Here is a 21,657-nt window from a genome sequence, read left to right as displayed (position 1 = left end):
GAGGAGCAGCTGAGGGAGCTGGAGATGTTTAGCCTCGAGAAGAGGATGCTCAGGGGAGACTTTATCACTCTCTACAGCTCCCTGACAGGAGGTTGTAGCCAGGTGGAGGTCGGTCTGTTCTCCCAGACAACCAGCGACAGGACAAGCGGGCACAGTCTTAAGCTGCGCCAGGGGAGGTTTACGGTGGACATCAGGAAGAAGTTCTTTACAGAGAGAGTGATGGGCTGCCCAGGGAGGTGATGGAGTCACCGTCCCTGGAGGTGTTTAAGAGAAGACTGGATGTGGCATCGGTGCCATGGTCTAGTTGACCAGCTGGTGTTGTGTCAACGGTGGGACTCGATGATCTCAGAGGTCTTTTCCAACCTTGCTGACTGTCATTCTGCGGCGGCCGGCGATGCTGCTGGCGCGGCACTTCTGGGGCCGCCGACGCTCCCGCCCGGGAGCACCTTGAGCGGGACGTCCCGGAGCTCCCGCCTCCCGGGGGGCGGAGGCGGGACCGGGATCCAGTGGGGTCGGGCCGGGGGGTGGTGACGCCCCGGCGAGTTCCCGGCGGCGGGGCAGGCGGTGTGCGCTGTTGGGGACTTGTTGTCCCGTCCCGTCCCGTCCCGTCCCGTCCCGTCCCGTCCCGTCCCGTGGTGCCGGTGCTCGCCATGGGCTCGGCTCCGCCCGCCTTCATCGGCGCCGAGGAGGTGGAGAAGCACCTGCCCCGCGCCAGCCTCCTACTGCCGGCGCTGGAGGCCGCCCTGGGCAACTTGTCGTCGGGCCCCGCGGGAGGCGTCGTGCAGCCGCTGCGCACCGTGCTGGCCGTGCCCGGGCACGGCGGGTGAGCGCCGAGCCCCGAGCGGGGCGAGGCACCCGGGGAGGGCGAGCGGGGGCAGCGGCGCCGGGGAGCGGGGAAGGCACCGGGGGGGAGGAATTAGAGCGCCAGGAGAGGCCCTCGGTGCCGAGTTAGCGATGAACTAACTGGCCAGTGGCCAGTGATGGTCACGGCCCGGCGGCTGCGGGCTCCGGTGCGAAAGTCCGTGGGTAACACAGGGAATTGTCTCCTAAGGTACCTCGGCGTCATGCCCGCGTACAGCGCTGCCGATGATGCTCTGACAACCAAGCTGGTGACTTTCTATGAGCACCTGAAGGATTCCTCTGCCCCTTCTCACCAAGCGACTGTCCTCTTGTTTGACCCTCGCAATGGTTCTTTGAAAGCTGTAAGTCTCGTGTGTGCCTCTGTATACTCTAATCAGGAAAAGTTCCCCTTGCATTTGAAAGGAAAAAACCCAAAACACCTTGCTGAATAAAGAATTGATCTTGAACCATCTTAATTCTAAGTTGAAAGAGATTCACAATTTACATTGCAGGGAATAGTATTCAGTCTGATTGCTTTTTTAAGAATAGTGATGATTTGCTTTTACTGTAGCAAAAATAATTATTAAAGGGCAAAAACTGGTCAAGAAAACTATCTTGGTCTCCTATACCAAACCTGAAAGTTTTTAAACCCCCTAATCTGTTTATAGGCAGTACCTAATGCACACAGAGGCAGGAGTGCCCCGTGTGTGATACACATTAAAGGAATTCCATAGCTCCCAGTCACCTCATTGTACAGAGCAAGACAGTGCAGACTGGTGAACCACTGCCAGCTTGCACTGGTCCCTGGTCTTACTGGAGTGCAGGGAACTGGGATATATCCATGTATTCCCAGTGCTGGAGAGCCAGGGAAGTGCAGTGCATGAGGAGCTGGGTGAATTTGGGGTGGTTCAGCTCTGACCATTCTGACTCCATTTGTGCTGGTGGAATGACATGAAAGAACTGTAGTGCACAGAGAATCTGCCCAGTTTAAGTGTGACTTTGTATGGTTTGTGGTTGCTGTACCTGTAATTGCCAACTTTTATATGTCTGCATCTTTTATATCCGTAATATCACTTCATTCACAAATTGGATGAAAACGTTTTGTTTTTACTCACATTTTGAGTGTTCCTTTCCTTCTGTTTGAATTTTTCTGCAGGTCCTGGATGGCAGTGTCATCACAGCAAAGCGAACAGCAGCAGTTTCTGCCATTGCTACCAAGGTGTGTCTTCTGTTCTCTGAAGTGGGGCAGAGCTAGTGGTGTTTGCTATAAAATAACTCGACGGAATGATGCAAGTGGCTTTCAGTGCCTGTGAATTTTCATCAAATACAGCTTTAAATTAGATTTATGATAAAATGCATAGTTTTCAGGGAAAGTTTAAAATCAGAGTTTTGAGTGAGTCATGTTTGACTTTAACGCTTTGTGTGTGATTGGAGAAGGAGCCTGAGCTCTGTTTTTGTGGCTTCTATTGCACTCTCTTATAGGAATTTACAGAGGTGTCTTCCTCTGTAAATTTCTTTGTTTTGTGTTTGTCTTAATACACCTTTACAATTTCAGAAGATGTAGCTGTGGTGTATCTGCCTGTGTGTTGCTTTGCATGACTTCAATTTCAGTTGGAAATTGTTGTGTTTGAATTTTTTTTTTTGAAAATATTTGTGGTTGGGCTGCTAATAGCACAAAGCCAGCATGCATTGCACAGCAGGGTTTTAGCCTTCCCCTCAAAGGATGAGGCAATAAGAAGAGGGCCAGGGCTGAAAAATACTGGGGTTTGTCCCCCCTCAGCTTTGCATCCAAATGAAGGCTGAGCTCAACACTTCATTAGGGGCAGCCTTCATGCCAGGGGAACTCCATCCATGGCAGTGGAGCTGAACTGACATAAAACTGCAGTGAAGAACCTGTGCCCAAGAGCTTCTCCTGAACCAAAGGCCAGAACGACTGACAGGGAACTCCTTGGCCATGAGGTTACAGGCCCTCATTCATCTTGGCCATTCTGTATTTGGGCAGTTGTGATGGTTTTTACACAGCCCAGGCTCTGCTGCCTCAAAGGAGCTTGGCTGCTGAAGGGGCTTCAGATCCTTCCTTGCCATCTGTTGTTTTGGGAAATTTTCAGGAGTGTTTGAGTTTAGCTCCTGCTTGTCCTCTTGTCCTCCTTATGGCACTTGGTTTTGAAAGGCCCCTGCTTTTATGCAGAGAACCTTTGAAATCAGTGCTTCACAGTCTTTGAAAGGAGCACTGAAATAAGCTCTTATTACTGAAGAATGGGATCAATGAGGTTGTTTCAATTTGTTTACGGCAGAATAAGTTTTGAGAGCCTAGACAATTGTAAAGCTTTTTAGAGAGGAGTGGCCTCAGCAAATGCATAAACAAGACTCATGGGAAGCTCAGGGCTGGACTCCAGCAGCCCTGCCTTCCCCTTTGCCAAGGACTGGTGAATCACAGGCAAGAAGGAAACCAGAAAACCCAAAGCAATTATGGAACTGAATTTTATGCTTTGTTCCTCAGAAGCATCCCTATTTTGACAATGATGGATATGAATGATGGCTCTTGCAATGCCTGGATGTGTTTGTGGTACAATGTGTGGCTTGAGTGAATTCAAACAGGTGGTTTAGGGTGGGACTACCAAGACTAGTTTACCTGTGTAGCTGCCACTGTCAGCACAGAGAGCTTTTGGACTTGTGAGCCCTGTTTTCAGCCAGCACAGAACATCAACACTATGGTTTTACACTTACTTAATCAGTCATGTGGGTGTAATACATTTTGCTAATATTGGACTGTGCTGCTGTCTTTTGTACCATTTTGAAATCTGTTTGTAATATCTGTGAATCTCTTCTTCTTACATGTTCTCTTTATTTTTTTTATGCCATTCAGTTGTTAATGCCAGCTTTTGCAGAGGTGCTGTGCATTTTGGGAGCTGGTGTTCAAGCATACAGCCATTATGAAATCCTCACAGAACTCTTCACATTTAAAGAGGTAATGGACACATCTTCACAAGATCCATTTATTGTTCTCTATTATGTTTCAGGGTTTATTATAAATAAAGTACAGGCAATGAAGTTGTGTGAAGTCTGGCTGGGATGGAGCTGATGTTCCCCTCAGCCCTCCCAGGGCTGTGCTTTGCACTGGCAGCTCGAAGGGTGCTGACACCACCTCAGTATTTTGGCTACTGCTGAGCAGTGCTCCCACAACACCAAGGCTGTCTCTCCAAAGTTCCTGTCTGTCATACTTTGATGAGCCTTCTGTTACTTTTGCTTAAAAGCATTTATTGGGAATATTTTCATTTGAGAAGGAGCTGTTACTCTGTTATCACAAAGCAGTCGCTGAAATGTAGCTGGATGTTCATGAATTTAGTGACTTGTGTGATGAGAACATTAAATGGAAAGAAAAGCCCAACCTTTAGGATACATGTGACTATCTATGGAAAACTGAGACCAAGTATTCTGCTTCAGCAAGGAGAAATTCTCCAAGCTCATCTGTCTGTTTTCATTTCCTTTTCCCCTTGCAGGTCAGGATATGGAATCGCAGCAAGGAGAAAGCGGAGAAGTTTGCCAGCTCTGTCCATGGTCCCGTGCGGGTTTGCTCCTCTGCCCAGGAGGCTGTTGTTGGGGCTGATGTGATTGTAACAGTCACCATGGCAACAGAACCCATCCTGTCTGGGGCCTGGGTAAAGCCAGGTGCCCACATCAATGGTAGGCTGTGTTCTCACTGTGTAAAGGATGTGTTTATTATCATTGCTTGGCATCAACATCTGTTGAAAGGCAGATGTTCTGTGTCCTTGGACTGAATGTTCTTTTTGTTTTGACTTTTCCTCTTTAGTGAGGACCACTCTTGTCCCTAGTGGTGCATCCTCTTTGCCCTCATGTTGTCCCTTATTCTTACCTTGCTCTCCATTTAAATGACCCACTCAAGCATGTTATTTCCTCAGTGGTTGCTGCTCATTGTAATATTTCCCTCATAGTTGTCATCTTTTCTTCCACCAATTTTGTAGCCTCTCTATTTGTTTCATTTTGGGCTGATCCCGTTGATTTCCTTTTTTGCCTGAGTTACAAAGGTGGAATAACTGAGTTAAGAACTTCATAATTTGTCCTGTAATTTTGGTGAGGTTTTGGGGGTGCTTTTTGTTGTTGTTGTTGCCTGCCATGTAATGATGTTGCCACACTATTGTTTGGAGTCTCTGGCCCTGCCCCTCTTTGTTTATTTTGATTAATTGTGGGCCTGGTTTAGATGACCTGGTGGCCTTTCCAGATAGCATAGTAATAAGACAAAAGCAGCTTCTCCAGGGGAACCATTTAAAGAAAGGTCCCACATTCCAGCAGCATCCTACCAATTTTTCAACCTCAATTTAGTCCTTTGTCATTGGCAGTTGTTGTCTGTGTTGTGTCATGGCATGGAAACCAGAAATACAACCCAAATCAATTAAGGTCCAGAGTCACTGAAGCACACAGACACAAAGACTTATCTCCTTTCTTTGCCTTTTTTTTTACTGTTCATTGAGGCATTTGTGTTGTTTGAGGAGGCCATTGGGTCAAAGTGCCATTTACTTTTCCATAACAGTTGGACACTTTAAAAAAAGTATGGTTACAGTATAACTGTGTGATTGTTTTGCTTTCTGGTGGGTTTCTTTTTTTTTTTTTTGAGCCCTTAAGAAGTGGATAATGATCTTGGTGCTGTGTGTAAGAAGTTAAGCTCCTTGATTTGTTTTCAGTTTCTCCAGACAAGTGAAAACCTATAGTCTGTTCAACATGTACTGCTTATAAGAGGATTGTATTATTTACAAGGAAATAATCCAAAGCGATACATTTAGAAGTCCTCATTAGTAACACTGAATACTCTGTCTGCATGTGCAAGGCATTGTTGCACATCCATCTCAGAATAACTGAGGGGTTCTTCAAGTCTTACTCCTCTCTGTAGACACATAAACACAATCTGAATCAAGTAAAGGTGTATGAAATTCAGGGCGTTTGGTAATGATCTGATGAAGGACAAGGTAATGGAGAAAGGGAGAGGACTTTTTCATGCCTCAGCTACTCAGTCTGCTGACAAGGATATTTTACTTACAAATCAAATATCGAATATTTTTGTTGTCTTATCAATCAACACATCTCCATGGCTAACACTGGATTTTTTGTATATTACATTTCTACAGTAATGTCCATTGTTATTTTACACATCTTTTGAACAAAATGGTGTTTGAATTTGTTTTAAACATTGCTCCCAAGTTTATCAGTTTTGTTGTCTTAGCTGTTGGAGCATGCAGACCAAACTGGAGAGAACTGGATGACAAACTGATGAAGAATTGCTCTCTGTTTGTGGATTCCAGGAAGGCTGCTTCTGAAGAATCAGGAGATGTTATATTATCAGGGGTAAGACTTCTGTAATGTATGGGCTTTAGTTTTGTGGCAATTGGCTTGCATTTGAAATGAGTTGATATTGATGATGTCCTGCACTGAAACTTTTTAGAGCATCAAATGTAGTTGTTAACGCTTTCCAGGAACAGGATGAAGGATAAACTGCTTTCAAACTGATGCTTCTGTGTGTCTATGACTAAAACAGGCAGCCTCTGTATCTACTGTTGCATGACACCATATTACAGTAGCAGGTGCTCAGCATTGGCCTTTGGGTATGATAACAATGTATTGTTTTTTGAAAGACCTACAGTGTTTGGTTGTCTTAAATATTCTTCAAATTTGTTTATTAAAACCTGTAACTTTCTTCCCATAAGATTTCAGTGTGATTGACACATCAGGCCTCTGGGGAATGGACCACACAAGCTGAGCAGACAGTGTTCTGCACAAATTTGACAGCAGGGACTCTTTTAGGTTCAATGGTGTTTTCTTTTTCTCTTCTAATGTTTCTGCAGAGCAAAACCTTTGCTCTGATTTACACCTTTGAGGTTTAACATCAGAGCTCCAGATATGGTAATGTGTGTGGGATCCCATGTGTTTTGTTGGATAAGTAACAAGCTATCTACTGTAAACAAAACAAAGACAAGCAAAAAAACTTACTGAGGAAAGTTTGCCAGCTGTTTTTCTTTGGAAACCATTCTGCTTGTCTGATTTCTGTCCAGTTTCTATATTATTTGTCTGAATACTGATCTGCTTCCCCATGGAAAAGAATCAGTTTTGGCACACAGAGCTGGACGATTTCTTTATTCTGAAGTCACTCAGGGGAAAAAAAAGGGTTTTCTCTTAATGTATGTATGGATGTTATAATTTTGAATAAATATGTATTTTTTTGACAGGCAGAGATTTTTGCTGAGCTAGGAGAGGTATTGAATGGTGCAAAACCAGCCCTGCCTGAGAAAACAACAGTGTTTAAATCATTGGGTAAGAGGAGCCCCTCGTGTGTCCAAGTGTGACAGGAAACAATGCCTTGTTATTTCTTGGGTCCCCCGTGCGTGGGAAAGCTGCTGATCATCTTCAGAGCTGCTGTGGCCACAAGGAAGTGAGATGTGATTTGCATTTTCCCTTTTGATTTCCCTATTTGTTTGTCTGGCAGGATTGATGTAATGAAAAGTGATAGGAAAGCAAGCAAACAATAGGAAGTCCATTTTCCATTTCCCAGTGGATCAAGACATGAGTGCAGCATTTCTGAACCCAGCTCCAGCCCCAGTGCCCCGCTGCTGCACCCACGGGGTCTGTCTGACCCACAGACAATGTGCCAGTGGGTTGTGGGGCTGGTGTCTGGGGAGAGAGCAGGAGTGGGGATGAATTGCCATGCTCTGAGCTGCATGACATCTCTGAAAGGGCCAAGTGGTGATGTGAGCATGGAAAATGAGATTCCTACTGTTCCATGACTGTCATAGGGCACACCCAAGAGTTCCATGATGGCCACAGGTTTTGAATGTAACAGTGTAGGTGTTTGGGATGGGGAATAATTGCTGTTCCTGCCCACTTAGATAATTTCCTGAGTCCTTCTGTTGCCTTCTGAAGCTAAATTGTTGGTACAGCTGAAGAACTGTTTGAAGGTGCCTTTAATTCTTTTTCAGGGCTGGCAATTGAAGATGCAGTAGCAGCAAAATTTGTTTATGATGCGTGGTCAGCTGCAAACTAAAGGGGAAGTCTACAACGCCAATGAGGCCAAGAGGATTGATTGTTCTTAGTTTCTTTGGATCTTTTGTTAACAAGAAAGGCACCAGTCCTATCTGAATGTGGCCCTTCTAGAACCCTCAAGAAGGAAAAGTAAAAATTCAGCAGTTGACTGATTTCTCAAGTTTTCTAATTGCAAGTCTTAAATACCTGCAGTATTGCTAATAAATGTATCTCTCTTGTAACAGCAGGTATTAGATGTTTGCAGTGATGTTGGGAAAATCTTTAATTGTAACACATAATTTTTAAGTGTTGTGAATTCCTTTAGCTTTAACAGACAGTGCTTAGTTCTGTAATCACCCATACGAGTGATTAATGTGTGCAAGTGGATATCCTTGCCCTGAGATCAAAGACTGTGGGCCTGAGCAACACTGATAAGAAGGTCTGTCTTGGCCAGACCACACAGCTGGGATGCATTCAAGGAGAAGAGACTTTTTTTGGAGGCCTGTGACCAAAAAAGAATAACTTTCAGAATGGGATGTTCCCCAAAAGACCATGGAGACCCTCAAGAGACCCCTCCTCTAATGTAAATGAGTTCTGAGAAGTGATTTAAATATGTAAAAGAATTAGTAAGAATGTTTAGGCTATATGTATGATCTGGGGAAATGTCATGAATATGTATTAGTTAAAGAGATCTAAATCAGTATGTTACAAAGCTGGGTGTGTGATAGGAGGAGATATCCCCTGCACGCCCAGCACCAAAAATAAATTAATGCCACTTCCTAATGCTACAAAGAGTGTTAGAGGGTTTTATTCCCCATTTTTGGTGATGGTTCCTGGTGACCCAGATGGGACAATGCTGTTAACACTGCATGGATTCCAGGATACTGAGGACTCCAGAGCACACCAAAGATTTTATTGAGGGACATCCTCTTGGTCCCAGGATCCGGTGAGTTCAAGGCAAGTTCTGCTGGGATTTATTAAGGCATTACTGGAGGGGGGTATAACAGAGCTGCTGGAAAGTCTCACTGGATTAAGGTAAAGGGAGTTTGGAAACCAGGTTTTGGGCTTGCTCCCCTATCTACAGGGAGGCCTCAAGTGCCAGCCCTGGGGAAGGTTAAAAATTGTAAATAGTGAAAATGGTAAAAAGAAAGGTATCTTGTGGGTCAAAGTCCCACTGCCACAGACTGAAAGCCCTGAGGGCTATTTTGTAGGCAAGCTTACACAGGTGCCCTGTGTTTCAAGCTCTAAGGTGTGTGAGTGGGTGTTGCACACCCCTCTCAAAGGGAAGTTTAATTGTTTTATTATATTCTGTGTGATGGGTTCTGGTCTATCATCAAAAGTGAGTTTTGGAGAAATCCCCCTAGGCTGTATTTTGAAACATTGGAGGGAGATGGAAGGTGCAATCTCTCCAGGAAACAGTGTGAATTGAATATTGTAATAATTGGTGGCCTTTGTACTCTTTTGGATGATGGTGAAAAATGGCGAATGAATGGAACTTTAAATTACAATACAATGTTACAATTGATGTTGTTTTGTTGTTGGGAAAGGAAATGGAATGTGGTGTTGCATGTGGATTTGGTTTTCACACTGTCTAGTCATCTGGAATGGGAAAAAACCAAAAAGGGAAAAATCAAAGAAGAGTGTGATATGTTACCAAGTGATCCTATGATTTTGGCTTTAGAGAAAGACCAAGAAAAAAAAGAATCTAAGTGATGCTGCTCAGCTTGTGGTATTGGGAAGTGTTGTGCAGAGGAAGAGGAGGTTGATATGCTGGTAGCCCCTGGGAGAGGGGATAGAATGGATACAGAAGGAGTAGGTGTGTGTGTGGGGGGGTGTTTGGAGTGATGGTGTTTGTGGTCCCAAGTAACTGTTACACGTGGTGGGGCCCTGCTCCCCTGGTGATGGCTGCACACTTACCTGCCCATGGGAAGCGGTGGATGAATTTCATGTACCCTTCCAATTCTTTCCCTGATTCCACTGGTGGGGGACTGAGCCAGCAGCTGCGTGGTGCTTGGGGCTGGCTGGAGTTAAAACACACCTTTTGTCACGATTAGGATCTGTTAGTGCTGTTTAGCTGGTAAGGAGCTGTGCTCGCCCCGGCACTCACTTGCCTGACTGTATATGAGACTCTAGTGCCTGTTAGTGGCCACTTTCTGCCTTCGCTGCTGCTGTACCGCTGCTCACCTCACTGAATTGTGCCGGGGAGCATTTTGACAGCAGCCCTGGCCATGTGCCTGGGCTGGCAGGTGGCCGGGGCAGTGCTGCTGTTTCCGTGCTGCGGTATCAAACAAGCTGGAACTCCGGGGCTGTTTTGCGAGCCCCGCTGAGGTGAGCAATCGGAACTAATGAGCCAGTGCTACTTAAAAAAATTAGCAAGGACTTGTAGGGAAGACCCAGGGAAAGCTGTGAAGGTATTTGAAGGCATTATCTGAACCCAGGCCCCTGACTGGAGTGATATTCCGGTAGTATTGGATATGTTGGGAGGAATTTGAGTAAGTTGTTGGAAGCAGCGTGGAAGTAGCTGCGTTAGTGGAAAAAAGCCCCAAAACAGGGGCACTGCAGGGGAGAGGCAGAGGAGGAATTAGTAGAGGTGGACTCCAACACAGGCAGTTGAACAGGGATCAGTGTGCTATTTGTCGAGAGAAGGGCCACTGGAAGTGGGAATGTCAGTGGGGAAAGGGACAGGTAGGAGCTGCCGGACCCTGGATTCCACCCAGGGCTCCCGATCAGGCAGGATGGCTCCTGATGTGTGAAGATGTGTGACAGGGACCAGAGGTGTCATCTCCAGCTGAACCTCTGGTTACATTAACACTGGGGAGTGAGAAAACGGATTTCATAGTAAATACTGAAGCCATGTATTCGGTTTTAAATACATGTAAAGGAAAATTTAGTCAGGAAATTATTAATGTACTTGGTGCCACTGGAGAAAGGCAAAATCGGCCATTCTTTCAACGTTTGAAATTTAAAATTGGGGGAAAAAAATTGGTTAACGCATCAATTTTTATATATGATAGTCCAGACTGTCCTATGACCCTGTTAGGAAGAGACATTTTAAGCAAATTAGAAGCACAAATAACTTTTGATGAAGGAAAAATAGAAGTTCATATCCCTGAACCTAAGCCTCTGGAAGCCCAAGTTTTTATGTTACAGTCACTTGAACCATCAGAAGAAGAAATCCTGGCTGAGGCAGAAAACACAGTTATTCCCTTGGTATGTGCTATGGGTGTCCCAGGACATTCAAAATTGGCAGAACCCATGAGAGCATCATCAAAACCTAATGTCAAACCGCTAAGGCAGAAACAAGGTCCTATAAAACAAGGTGTGAAGAGGGGGCTGGAAAAACTAATAGATACATTTCAACAACACGGGCTGTTAGTGGAATGTCAATTGGAGTATAACACCCCTATTTTGCCGGTGAGGAAACCACATTCAGATGAATACGGGTTGTTACAGCGCTTAAGAGCTATTAATCAGATAGCACAAGACACGCATCCGAAGTACAGCATTTAAAAGATGCCTTTTTCTGCACATCTCCAGGTGTGGGCAGCCGAGCTGTTTTTGCTTCCGAAAAGTCCCGATTACCCCGGGAGGGGGCCGAGGCGGGGCCGGGCCCGGCGGGGCGGGACGCGGGGCGGTTCCGCGGCGGGTTCTTGGCGGCGGAGCGGGCGGTGTCGCAGTCCCGCAGTCCCGCGCGGTGCCGTCCCGTGGTGCCGGTGCTCGCCATGGGCTCGGCTCCGCCCGCCTTCATCGGCGCCGAGGAGGTGGAGAAGCACCTGCCCCGCGCCAGCCTCCTGCTGCCGGCGCTGGAGGCCGCCCTGGGCAACTTGTCGTCGGGCCCCGCGGGAGGCGTCGTGCAGCCGCTGCGCACCGTGCTGGCCGTGCCCGGGCACGGCGGGTGAGCGCCGAGCCCCGAGCGGGGCGAGGCACCCGGGGAGGGCGAGCGGGGGCAGCGGCGCCGGGGAGCGGGGAAGGCACCGGGGGGGAGGAATTGGAGCGCCAGGAAAGGCCCTCGGTGCCGAGTTAGCGATGAACCGGCCGGTGGCCAGTGATGGTCACGGCCCGGCGGCTGCGGGCTCTCGTGAGAGAGGTGCGTGAGTGACACGGGGAATTGTCTCCTAAGGTACCTCGGCGTCATGCCCGCGTACAGCGCTGCCGATGATGCTCTGACAACCAAGCTGGTGACTTTCTATGAGCACCTGAAGGATTCCCCTGCCCCTTCTCACCAAGCGACTGTCCTCTTGTTTGACCCTCGCAATGGTTTTTTGAGAGCTGTAAGTCTCGTGAGTGCCCCTGCATCCTTCTCTGGTAATGCTGTCGGTTCTTCCTTCTGATTATTGGAAGCTGGAGCTGCTGTAAATTGGCCTGAGTTTACCAACACCATCAGTGAAAATTCAAATCAGAATTTAGCCTAAAGCCTTCTGTATGTGTTAAACTGTACTCACAGTGCTACTTTACTGCTACTTGTGATTGAATCTGATGTCTGGGAGGGTGAATGGTAGAGAGAAATGATCAGCAAAAGCTTACCTTGCATTTAAAAGGAAAAACACCCCACCTTGCTGAATAAAGAGTTGATCTTGAACCACCTTAATTCTAAGTTGAAAGAGATTCACAATTTGCATTGCAGGGAATAGTATTCAAAATCTGATTTTTTTTTCCCTGTATTTAAAGAATGCAGAATTTTTTTTAAGAATAGTGATGATTTGCATTTAGACTTCAGTAAAAATAATTATTAAAGGGCAAAAACTGGTCAAGAAAACTATCTTGGTCTCTTATACCAAACCTGACAGTTTTTAAACCCCCTAATCTGTTTATAGGCAGTACCTAATGCACACAGAGGCAGGAGTGCCCCGTGTGTGATACACATTAAAGGAATTCCATAGCTCCCAGTCACCTCATTGTACAGAGCAAGACAGTGCAGACTGGTGAACCACTGCCAGCTTGCACTGGTCCCTGGTCTTACTGGAGTGCAGGGAACTGGAGATATATCCATGTATTCCCAGCACTGGAGAGCCAGGCGGAATTTGGGGTGGTTCAGCTCTGACCATTCTGACTCCATTTGTGCTGGTGGAATGACATGAAAGAACTGTAGTGCACAGAGAATCTGCCCAGTTTAAGTGTGACTTTGTATGGTTTGTGGTTGTTGTACCTGTAATTGCCAACTTTTATATGTCTGCATCTTTTATATCCGTAATATCACTTCATTCACAAATTGGATGAAAATGTTTTGTTTTTACTCACATTTTGAGTGTTCCTTTCCTTCTGTTTGAATTTTTCTACAGGTCCTGGATGGCAGTGTCATCACAGCAAAGCGAACAGCAGCAGTTTCTGCCATTGCTACCAAGGTGTGTCTTCTGTTCTCTGAAGTGGGGCAGAGCTAGTGGTGTTTGCTATAAAATAACTCGACGGAATGATGCAAGTGGCTTTCAGTGCCTGTGAATTTTCATCAAATACAGCTTTAAATTAGATTTATGATAACATATGTACTCTCGGGGAAAAGTTAAAATCAGAGTTTTGTGTTTTGAGTGAGTCATGTCTGGCTTTAACACTTTGTGTGTGATTGGAGAAGGAGCCTGAGCTCTGTTTTTGTGGCTTCTATTGCACTCTTTTCTAGGAATTTACAGAGGTGTCTTCCTGTGTAATTTTCTTTCTCCTGTGTTTGTATTCATATGCCTCTTTACAGTTTCGGGTGTTGTAGCTGTGGTGATACATTCAGTTTTAGTGAGACAGATACCTTCTGCTGTCAGGCAGGATGGGTGGGTTGCACTGGACATGCAGAAAGAGTTAAAAAGCACATTTCCAGGGGTCAGTGTGGGTCCTCTTAAAATAGATGATGCCCAGTATAGATGGATGATTGCCCAGAGGTGTCTGTCTGTCTGTCAGTGTCCCTGTTGTCACTGGAAGTTGTCTAGATAACTATCCCTGACCGTGGTCATAAACCTAATGTCTAAAGGCAGGTGAGGTGTATCTGGCTGTATGTGGCTTTGCACGACTTCAATTTCAGTTGGAAAGTGTTGTGTTTGAATTCTGTTTTTGAAAGTATTTTTGGTTGTGCTGCTAATAGCAGGAAGAGAGCAAGTCAGCATGCATTGCACAGCAGGGTTTTAGCCTTCCCCTCAAAGGATGAGGCAATAAGAAGAGGGCCAGGGCTGAAAAATACTGGGGTTTGTCCCCCCTCAGCTTTGCATCCAAATGAAGGCTGAGCTCAACACTTCATTAGGGGCAGCCTTCATGCCAGGGGAACTCCATCCATGGCAGTGGAGCTGAACTGACATAAAACTGCAGTGAAGAACCTGTGCCCAAGAGTTTCTCCTGAACCAAAGGCCAGAACGACTGACAGGGAACTCCTTGGCCATGAGGTTACAGGCCCTCATTCATCTTGGCCATTCTGTATTTGGGCAGTTGTGATGGTTTTTACACAGCCCAGGCTCTGCTGCCTCAAAGGAGCTTGGCTGCTGAAGGGGCTTCAGATCCTTCCTTGCCATCTGTTGTTTTGGGAAATTTTCAGGAGTGTTTGAGTTTAGCTCCTGCTTGTCCTCTTGTCCTCTTTATGGCACTTGGTTTTGAAAGGCCCCTGCTTTTATGCAGAGAACCTTTGAAATCAGTGCTTCACAGTCTTTGAAAGGAACACTGAAACAAGCTCTTGTTACTGAAAAATGGGATCAGTGAGATTATTTCAATTTGTTTGCATCAGAATAAGTGCAAAATGCAAAAGTGTTGAGAGCCTAGACAATTGTAAAGCTTTTTAGAGAGGAGTGGCCTCAGCAAATGCATAAACAAGACTCATGGGAAGCTCAGGGCTGGACTCCAGCAGCCCTGCCTTCCCCTTTGCCAAGGACTGGTGAATCACAGGCAAGAAGGAAACCAGAAAACCCAAAGCAATTATGGAACTGAATTTTATGCTTTGTTCCTCAGAAGCATCCCTATTTTGACAATGATGGATATGAATGATGGCTCTTGCAATGCCTGGATGTGTTTGTGGTACAATGTGTGGCTTGAGTGAATTCAAACAGGTGGTTTAGGGTGGGACTACCAAGACTAGTTTACCTGTGTAGCTGCCACTGTCAGCACAGAGAGCTTTTGGACTTGTGAGCCCTGTTTTCAGCCAGCACAGAACATCAACACTATGGTTTTACACTTACTTAATCAGTCATGTGGGTGTAATACATTTTGCTAATATTGGACTGTGCTGCTGTCTTTTGTACCATTTTGAAATCTGTTTGTAATATCTGTGAATCTCTTCTTCTTACATGTTCTCTTTATTTTTTTTATGCCATTCAGTTGTTAATGCCAGCTTTTGCAGAGGTGCTGTGCATTTTGGGAGCTGGTGTTCAAGCATACAGCCATTATGAAATCCTCACAGAACTCTTCACATTTAAAGAGGTAATGGACACATCTTCACAAGATCCATTTATTGTTCTCTATTATGTTTCAGGGTTTATTATAAATAAAGTACAGGCAATGAAGTTGTGTGAAGTCTGGCTGGGATGGAGCTGATGTTCCCCTCAGCCCTCCCAGGGCTGTGCTTTGCACTGGCAGCTCGAAGGGTGCTGACACCACCTCAGTATTTTGGCTACTGCTGAGCAGTGCTCCCACAACACCAAGGCTGTCTCTCCAAAGTTCCTGTCTGTCATACTTTGATAAGCCTTCTGTTACTTTTGCTTAAAAGCATTTATTGGGAATATTTTCATTTGAGAAGGAGCTGTTACTCTGTTATCACAAAAGAGTTGCTGAAATGTAGCTGGACGCTCATGAATTTAGTGACTTGTGTGATGAGAACATTAAATGGAAAGAAAAGCCCAACCTTTAGGATACATGTGACTATCTATGGAAAACTGAACCCAAGTATTCTGCTTCAGCAAGGAGAAATTCTCCAAGCTCATCTGTCTGTTTTCATTTCCTTTTCCCCTTGCAGGTCAGGATATGGAATCGCAGCAAGGAGAAAGCGGAGAAGTTTGCCAGCTCTGTCCATGGTCCCGTGCGGGTTTGCTCCTCTGCCCAGGAGGCTGTTGTTGGGGCTGATGTGATTGTAACAGTCACCATGGCAACAGAACCCATCCTGTCTGGGGCCTGGGTAAAGCCAGGTGCCCACATCAATGGTAGGCTGTGTTCTCACTGTGTAAAGGATGTGTTTATTATCATTGCTTGGCATCAGCATCTGTTGAAAGGCAGTTCTGTGTCCTTGGACTGAATGTTCTTTTTGTTTTGACTTTTCCTCTTTAGTGAGGACCACTCTTGTCCCTAGTGGTGCATCCTCTTTGCCCTCATGTTGTCCCTTATTCTTACCTTGCTCTCCATTTAAATGACCCACTCAAGCATGTTATTTCCTCAGTGGTTGCTGCTCATTGTAATATTTCCCTCATAGTTGTCATCTTTTCTTCCACCAATTTTGTAGCCTCTCTATTTGTTTCATTTTGGGCTGATCCCATTGATTTCCTTTTTTGCCTGAGTTATAAAGGTGGAATAACTGAGTTAAGAACTTCATAATTTGTCCTGTAATGATGGTGAGGTTTGGGGGGTGCTTTTTGTTGTTGTTGTTTCCTGCCATGTAATGATGTTACCACACTATTGTTTGGAGTCTCTGGCCATGCCCCTCTTTGTTTATTTTGATTAATTGTGGGCCTGGTTTAGATGACCTGGTGGCCTTTCCAGATAGCATAGTAATAAGACAAAAGCAGCTTCTCCAAGGGAACCATTTAAAGAAAGGTCCCACATTCCAGCAGCATCCTACCAATTTTTCAACCTCAATTTAGTTCTTTGTCATTGGCAGTTGTTGTCTGTGTTGTGTCATGGTATGGAAGCCAGAAATACAACCCAAATCAATTAAGGTCCAGAGTCACTGAAGCGACACAGACACAAAGACTTCTCTCCTTTCTTTGCCTTTTTTTTTACTGTTCATTGAGGCATTTGTGTTGTTTGAGGAGGCATTTGGGCAAAGTGGAATTTACTTTTCCATAACAGTTGGATGCTTAAGAAAAATATGATTACAGTATAACTGTGTGATTGTTTTGGTTTTTTGGGGTTTCTTGTTTGTTTTTTGAGCCCTTAAGAAGTGGATAATGATCTTGGTGCTGTGTGTAAGAAGTTAAGCTCCTTGATTTGTTTTCAGTTTCTCCAGATAAATGAAAACCTGTAGTCTGTTCAACTTGTTCTGCTTATAAAGTTACAAGGTTACCCAGAGTCCACTGACAAGGGTATTCTACTGACAAATCAAACATTGAATGTTTTTTCATTGTCTTATCAATCAACACATCTCCATGGCTAACATGGACTTTTTGTATGTTACATTTCCACAATAATGTCCATTGTTATTTCACACATGTCTTTTAAACAACATTTGGTTTGAATTTGTTTTAAACATTGCTCCCAAGTTTATCAGCTTTGTTCTCTTAGCTATTGGTGCAAGCAGACCAGACTGGAGAGAATTGGACGATGAACTGATGAAGAATTGCTTTCTGTTTGTGGATTCCAAAGAGGCTGCTCTTACTGAATCAGGAGATGTTATATTATCAGGGGTAAGACTTTTGTAAATGGTAGGCTTTATTTTTGTGGCAATTGGCCACAAAATGAGTGTGTTTTGATGATGCTCTGCACTGAAACTTTTGTATCTACTGTTGCATGACACCATATTACAGTAGCAGGTGCTCAGCACTGGCCTTTGGGTGTGATAACAATGTATTGTTTTTTGAAAGACCTGCATTTCCTGCAGTGTTTGGTTGTCTTGATTCTTCAAATTTGTTTATTAAAACCTGTAACTTTCTTCCCATAAGATTTCAGTGTGATTGACACATCAGGCCTCTGGGGAATGGACCACACAAGCTGAGCAGACAGTGTTCTGCACAAATTTGACAGCAGGGACTCTTTTAGGTTCAATGGTGTTTTCTGTTTCTCTGTTTCTGCAGAGCAAATGTGATTTAGACTTTTGAAGTTTAACATCAGAGCTCCAGATATGGTAATGTGTGTGGGATCCCATGTGTTTTGTTGGATAAGTAACAAGCTATCTACTGTAACAAAACCTTACTGACTGAGGAAAGTTTGCCAGCTGTTTTTCTTTGGAAACCATTCTGCTTGTCTGATTTCTGTCCAGTTTCTATATTATTTGTCTGAATACTGATCTGCTTCCCCATGGAAAAGAATCAGTTTTGGCACGCAGAGCTGGACGATTTCTTTATTCTGAAGTCACTCAGGGGAAAAAAAAGGGTTTTTTCTCTTTATGTATATTATGGTTTTGAATAAATATGTATTTTTTTGACAGGCAGAGATTTTTGCTGAGCTGGGAGAGGTATTGAATGGTGCAAAACCAGCCCTGCCTGAGAAAACAACAGTGTTTAAATCATTGGGTAAGAGGAGCCCCTCGTGTGTCCAAGTGTGACAGGAAACAATGCCTTGTTATTTCTTGGGTCCCCCGTGCGTGGGAAAGCTGCTGATCATCTTCAGAGCTGCTGTGGCCACAAGGAAGTGAGATGTGATTTGCATTTTCCCTTTTGATTTCCCTATTTGTTTGTCTGGCAGGATTGATGTAATGAAAAGTGATAGGAAAGCAAGCAAACAATAGGAAGTCCATTTTCCATTTCCCAGTGGATCAAGACATGAGTGCAGCATTTCTGAACCCAGCTCCAGCCCCAGTGCCCCGCTGCTGCACCCACGGGGTCTGTCTGACCCACAGACAATGTGCCAGTGGGTTGTGGGGCTGGTGTCTGGGGAGAGAGCAGGAGTGGGGATGAATTGCCATGCTCTGAGCTGCATGACATCTCTGAAAGGGCCAAGTGGTGATGTGAGCATGGAAAATGAGATTCCTACTGTTCCACGAATGTCATAGGGCACACCCAAGAGTTCCATGATGGCCACAGGTTTTGAATGTAACAGTGTAGGTGTTTGGGATGGGGAATAATTGCTGTTCCTGCCCACTTAGATAATTTCCTGAGTCCTTCTGTTGCCTTCTGAAGCTAAATTGTTGGTACAGCTGAAGAACTGTTTGAAGGTGCCTTTAATTCTTTTTCAGGGCTGGCAATTGAAGATGCAGTAGCAGCAAAATTTGTTTATGATGCGTGGTCAGCTGCAAACTAAAGGGGAAGTCTACAATGCCAATGAGGCCAAGAGAATGGTTTGAACTTGGTTTCCTTGGATCCTTTGTTAACAAGAAAGGCACCAATCTCATCTGAAAGTAACCCTTCTAGAACCCTCAAGAAGGAAAAGTAAAAATTCAGCAGTTGACTGATTTCTCAAGTTTTCTAATTGCAAGTCTTAAATACCTGCAGTATTGCTAATAAATGTATCTCTCTTGTAACAGCAGGTATTAGATGTTTGCAGTGATACTAACCAGGGTATCTTTACATATTTTGGTGTCATTCTGGAATCAATGCCTTTCCTCCCTAATTATTTATGTATGTGCCGTGTTTCCATAGATTTTGTGGGGTTTTGAGAGTTAATTCATACTGGGGTTAAATACATCAGTTTGGAGAATGGACTCTGGCATCATATTTGCCTATGATGGTACTTTAAATGCAGCTGTGGGTTTCAGTGCTCCAGTGACAGTAACCTTGTCTCCAGTCTCCTGGGAACACAGCCCACCTCTGAGTCCTGGACACCCCTTCCCTTCAACTTACACTGGGATCTGGAAGTCGCCATTTTTATTTTCACCCCTTGCAATCCACCTCCCCCCCCCCCCCCCCAGACCCAGTGGTTTTTATTTAAGAGCACAGGTCTGAGTGGGAGTTTATATAAATAATTATGCTTCCACGCTGTTAGATTTCCTCTCAGTACCTCCCTTAGTTCATTCCTTGGTGGGATACTGCCATTTTCATATGAGAACTAAAATGTGTTCTGATTTAACTTTTATCTGTGTTCTGTGGGGAGATTTTGCTATTAACCTATGGTGCCTGTAAGTTCTAAGTTTCTTGAAGGTTGGAACCACACAAACTCATTTCAGTATGATAAACTTCAAATGTACAGGCAAATATTTTCAGTTTGGCTGTACCATGCCTCGATTAGTAATTGCTCTATTATCCCAAATATTAGCTGGGGCAGGAATTTTCATGATCCTTCCCTGGCAGAGGAACCCAGTGACATAAGGGAGAGTTCCAGTTTTGTGCTGTTATGCAACTGCCTTGCAAAAAATCGAGCATCTGCTGAAAAATAGCTATTGCCCTGGAAACAAATTGCTGTCTCAGGCTGGAGCTGTGCCTTGCAAAATTTTATTTCTATTTGCATATTATTTCATGCAGGCTATTAAGTGTTTCTTCATGCTGTGGAAGAGTTAGGTGAAACAATGCCAGTAGAATAGAGTGGAGCAACAGGAAGGAGGTTCAGAAGCAGGTGGCATTAAAGCCCTTGGTGATGCATAGGCAAGTACAGAAGAGGCTAATGAGTACAGTGCAGGTGTGATGTAAATAATACTCCCAATTATAAGCCTGGTGTAAGCTAGTTGGAAAAAAGTAGTAAGTGGCAGTTTGTAATTTGCAGAGGTAGCATAGAAAGGGTATCAGACCAGTAAGGGAATAGGGACAAAGGATGTGTTTGTGTGGATAGAAGTTGAACTCCATTGATCCTGTTTATTCCATCAGAAAGAACAACAGAAATTTCTCTGTGAGCTTTTGCATTTTAATTGTAGCAAAATTACCCTTCTATTTTTACATCTTGTTTCTTCTTTGTCATTTCTGAAGTGTTCAGAAGTGTGTGTGTTGACTTAGTTCTGTTACTTCAGTGATGGAGAACTCCACTAGCGTGAGGCAAACATGAAAGCCACCAATGTTGCATTATTCAGGAACTGTATGGAAATGGACTATTTATGACAACATTCCCCCAGTCCTGTGCCCGTGTAACACAAGATCTGTAATTTGAAGTGAAACATCGTGTTTGGGAAGAAGTTTATTTTCACACGTACTCTGCTACAGACTATGCACTTTAAAAAGTAGATTGAGCCAGTCCAAAGAGCTGGTTCTGAAAACCCACAGTGTTCTCAGCTTTCATTGGCAATGGGAGGTTCTGGGAGCCTGGTTCAGTGTTGTACCTCTGATGTCATGAAGAGGAATCGGTTCAGTTACAGTGGGAATTGCTTGGATGCCATCCTTAAGTTTTTTGAGGGGAAAGAATAGCATCAGTTTCCATGTTTCCTTCTCTTACAAATTAGAGGATCAAGAAATTGTGTAACTTGCATTTATATTAAAAATAAATAGACACTACTGTTTTTCTTCAACTACATTTTGTTATCTGTTACTTTTCTGGGTTTAGTGTTTTTTGGGTTTTTTGAAGACAAGAAAAGTATTAAAGTTGTTGCAGTGACTGCTCTCTCAGTAAATGTGATCACAGAATGTAAAGGGGAATTGCTCTGTGATACTCAGTTTTGCAGTTGTTGTCTCATGCTGCACATTCTCTTAATGTCTGTCCACTGCAAAGAACTAAATCCTTAAGGAAGGACAGCCTTGTACTTGGCAGGGCTATGCTCATGTGAGATCCCATGGTTTTGTGGTTTGGGTTTGGGTTGGGCTGTAGGATTGCACATGGGATACATAAAATCTCTCCAGCTGAACAAAGCTATACAAATATTACTAAGGAGCCACAGCTAGGATTCACTAAATACTTCCAAATTATAAAGGAAACAAAGGGGTTGGTAAAAAAATCCACAAGTGGAAAAAACCTGAAATATGAGTGTTCCTTTTTATTGATTTTTTTCAGAGGGCTACCTTGTACCATCCCACAAGAAAAGGGTTAGCACTATTGCACTTTTTTTTAATTAAAAAGAATAAAAATTTAAAAATTAGGTAGATTCAATTACCTAAAAATAAGTGTCATATG

At 44.3% G+C, this 21,657-nt stretch overlaps 2 protein-coding genes across 3 annotated transcripts; both read left to right on the top strand.

Moving 5' to 3' along the window:
- The first annotated feature begins 485 nt into the window (after positions 1-485).
- LOC116794823 (ketimine reductase mu-crystallin-like) lies at positions 486-21,060 on the top strand. Of its 2 annotated transcripts, XR_004359888.1 has the most exons (9): positions 528-823; positions 1,052-1,202; positions 1,997-2,059; positions 3,707-3,808; positions 4,341-4,524; positions 6,077-6,198; positions 7,077-7,161; positions 7,824-8,114; positions 19,157-21,060. XR_004359888.1 is itself a non-coding variant. In XM_032703924.1 (8 exons), exons 1-8 carry the CDS (start codon positions 651-653, stop codon positions 7,886-7,888), a joined length of 945 nt encoding a protein of 314 aa, XP_032559815.1. In that variant the 5' UTR covers positions 486-650; the 3' UTR covers positions 7,889-9,474. The 2 variants fall into 2 exon arrangements, 1 of the variants encoding a protein (XP_032559815.1); XM_032703924.1 differs by lacking the exon at positions 19,157-21,060 and having other exon boundaries at positions 486-823; positions 7,824-9,474.
- CRYM (crystallin mu) lies at positions 11,557-21,058 on the top strand. Its single transcript, XM_032703923.1, has 8 exons — positions 11,557-11,761; positions 11,987-12,137; positions 13,146-13,208; positions 15,145-15,246; positions 15,779-15,962; positions 17,257-17,378; positions 18,119-18,203; positions 18,866-21,058. Exons 1-8 carry the CDS (start codon positions 11,589-11,591, stop codon positions 18,928-18,930), a joined length of 945 nt encoding a protein of 314 aa, XP_032559814.1. The 5' UTR covers positions 11,557-11,588; the 3' UTR covers positions 18,931-21,058.
- Positions 21,061-21,657: the final 597 nt, after the last annotated feature.

The sequence above is a fragment of the Chiroxiphia lanceolata genome, chromosome 16, assembly GCF_009829145.1.
Source record: "Chiroxiphia lanceolata isolate bChiLan1 chromosome 16, bChiLan1.pri, whole genome shotgun sequence".
Lineage (NCBI taxonomy): Eukaryota > Metazoa > Chordata > Aves > Passeriformes > Pipridae > Chiroxiphia > Chiroxiphia lanceolata.
The sequence above is the reverse complement of the archived record's forward strand: the minus strand, read 5'-3'. Positions and strand labels throughout refer to the sequence as shown.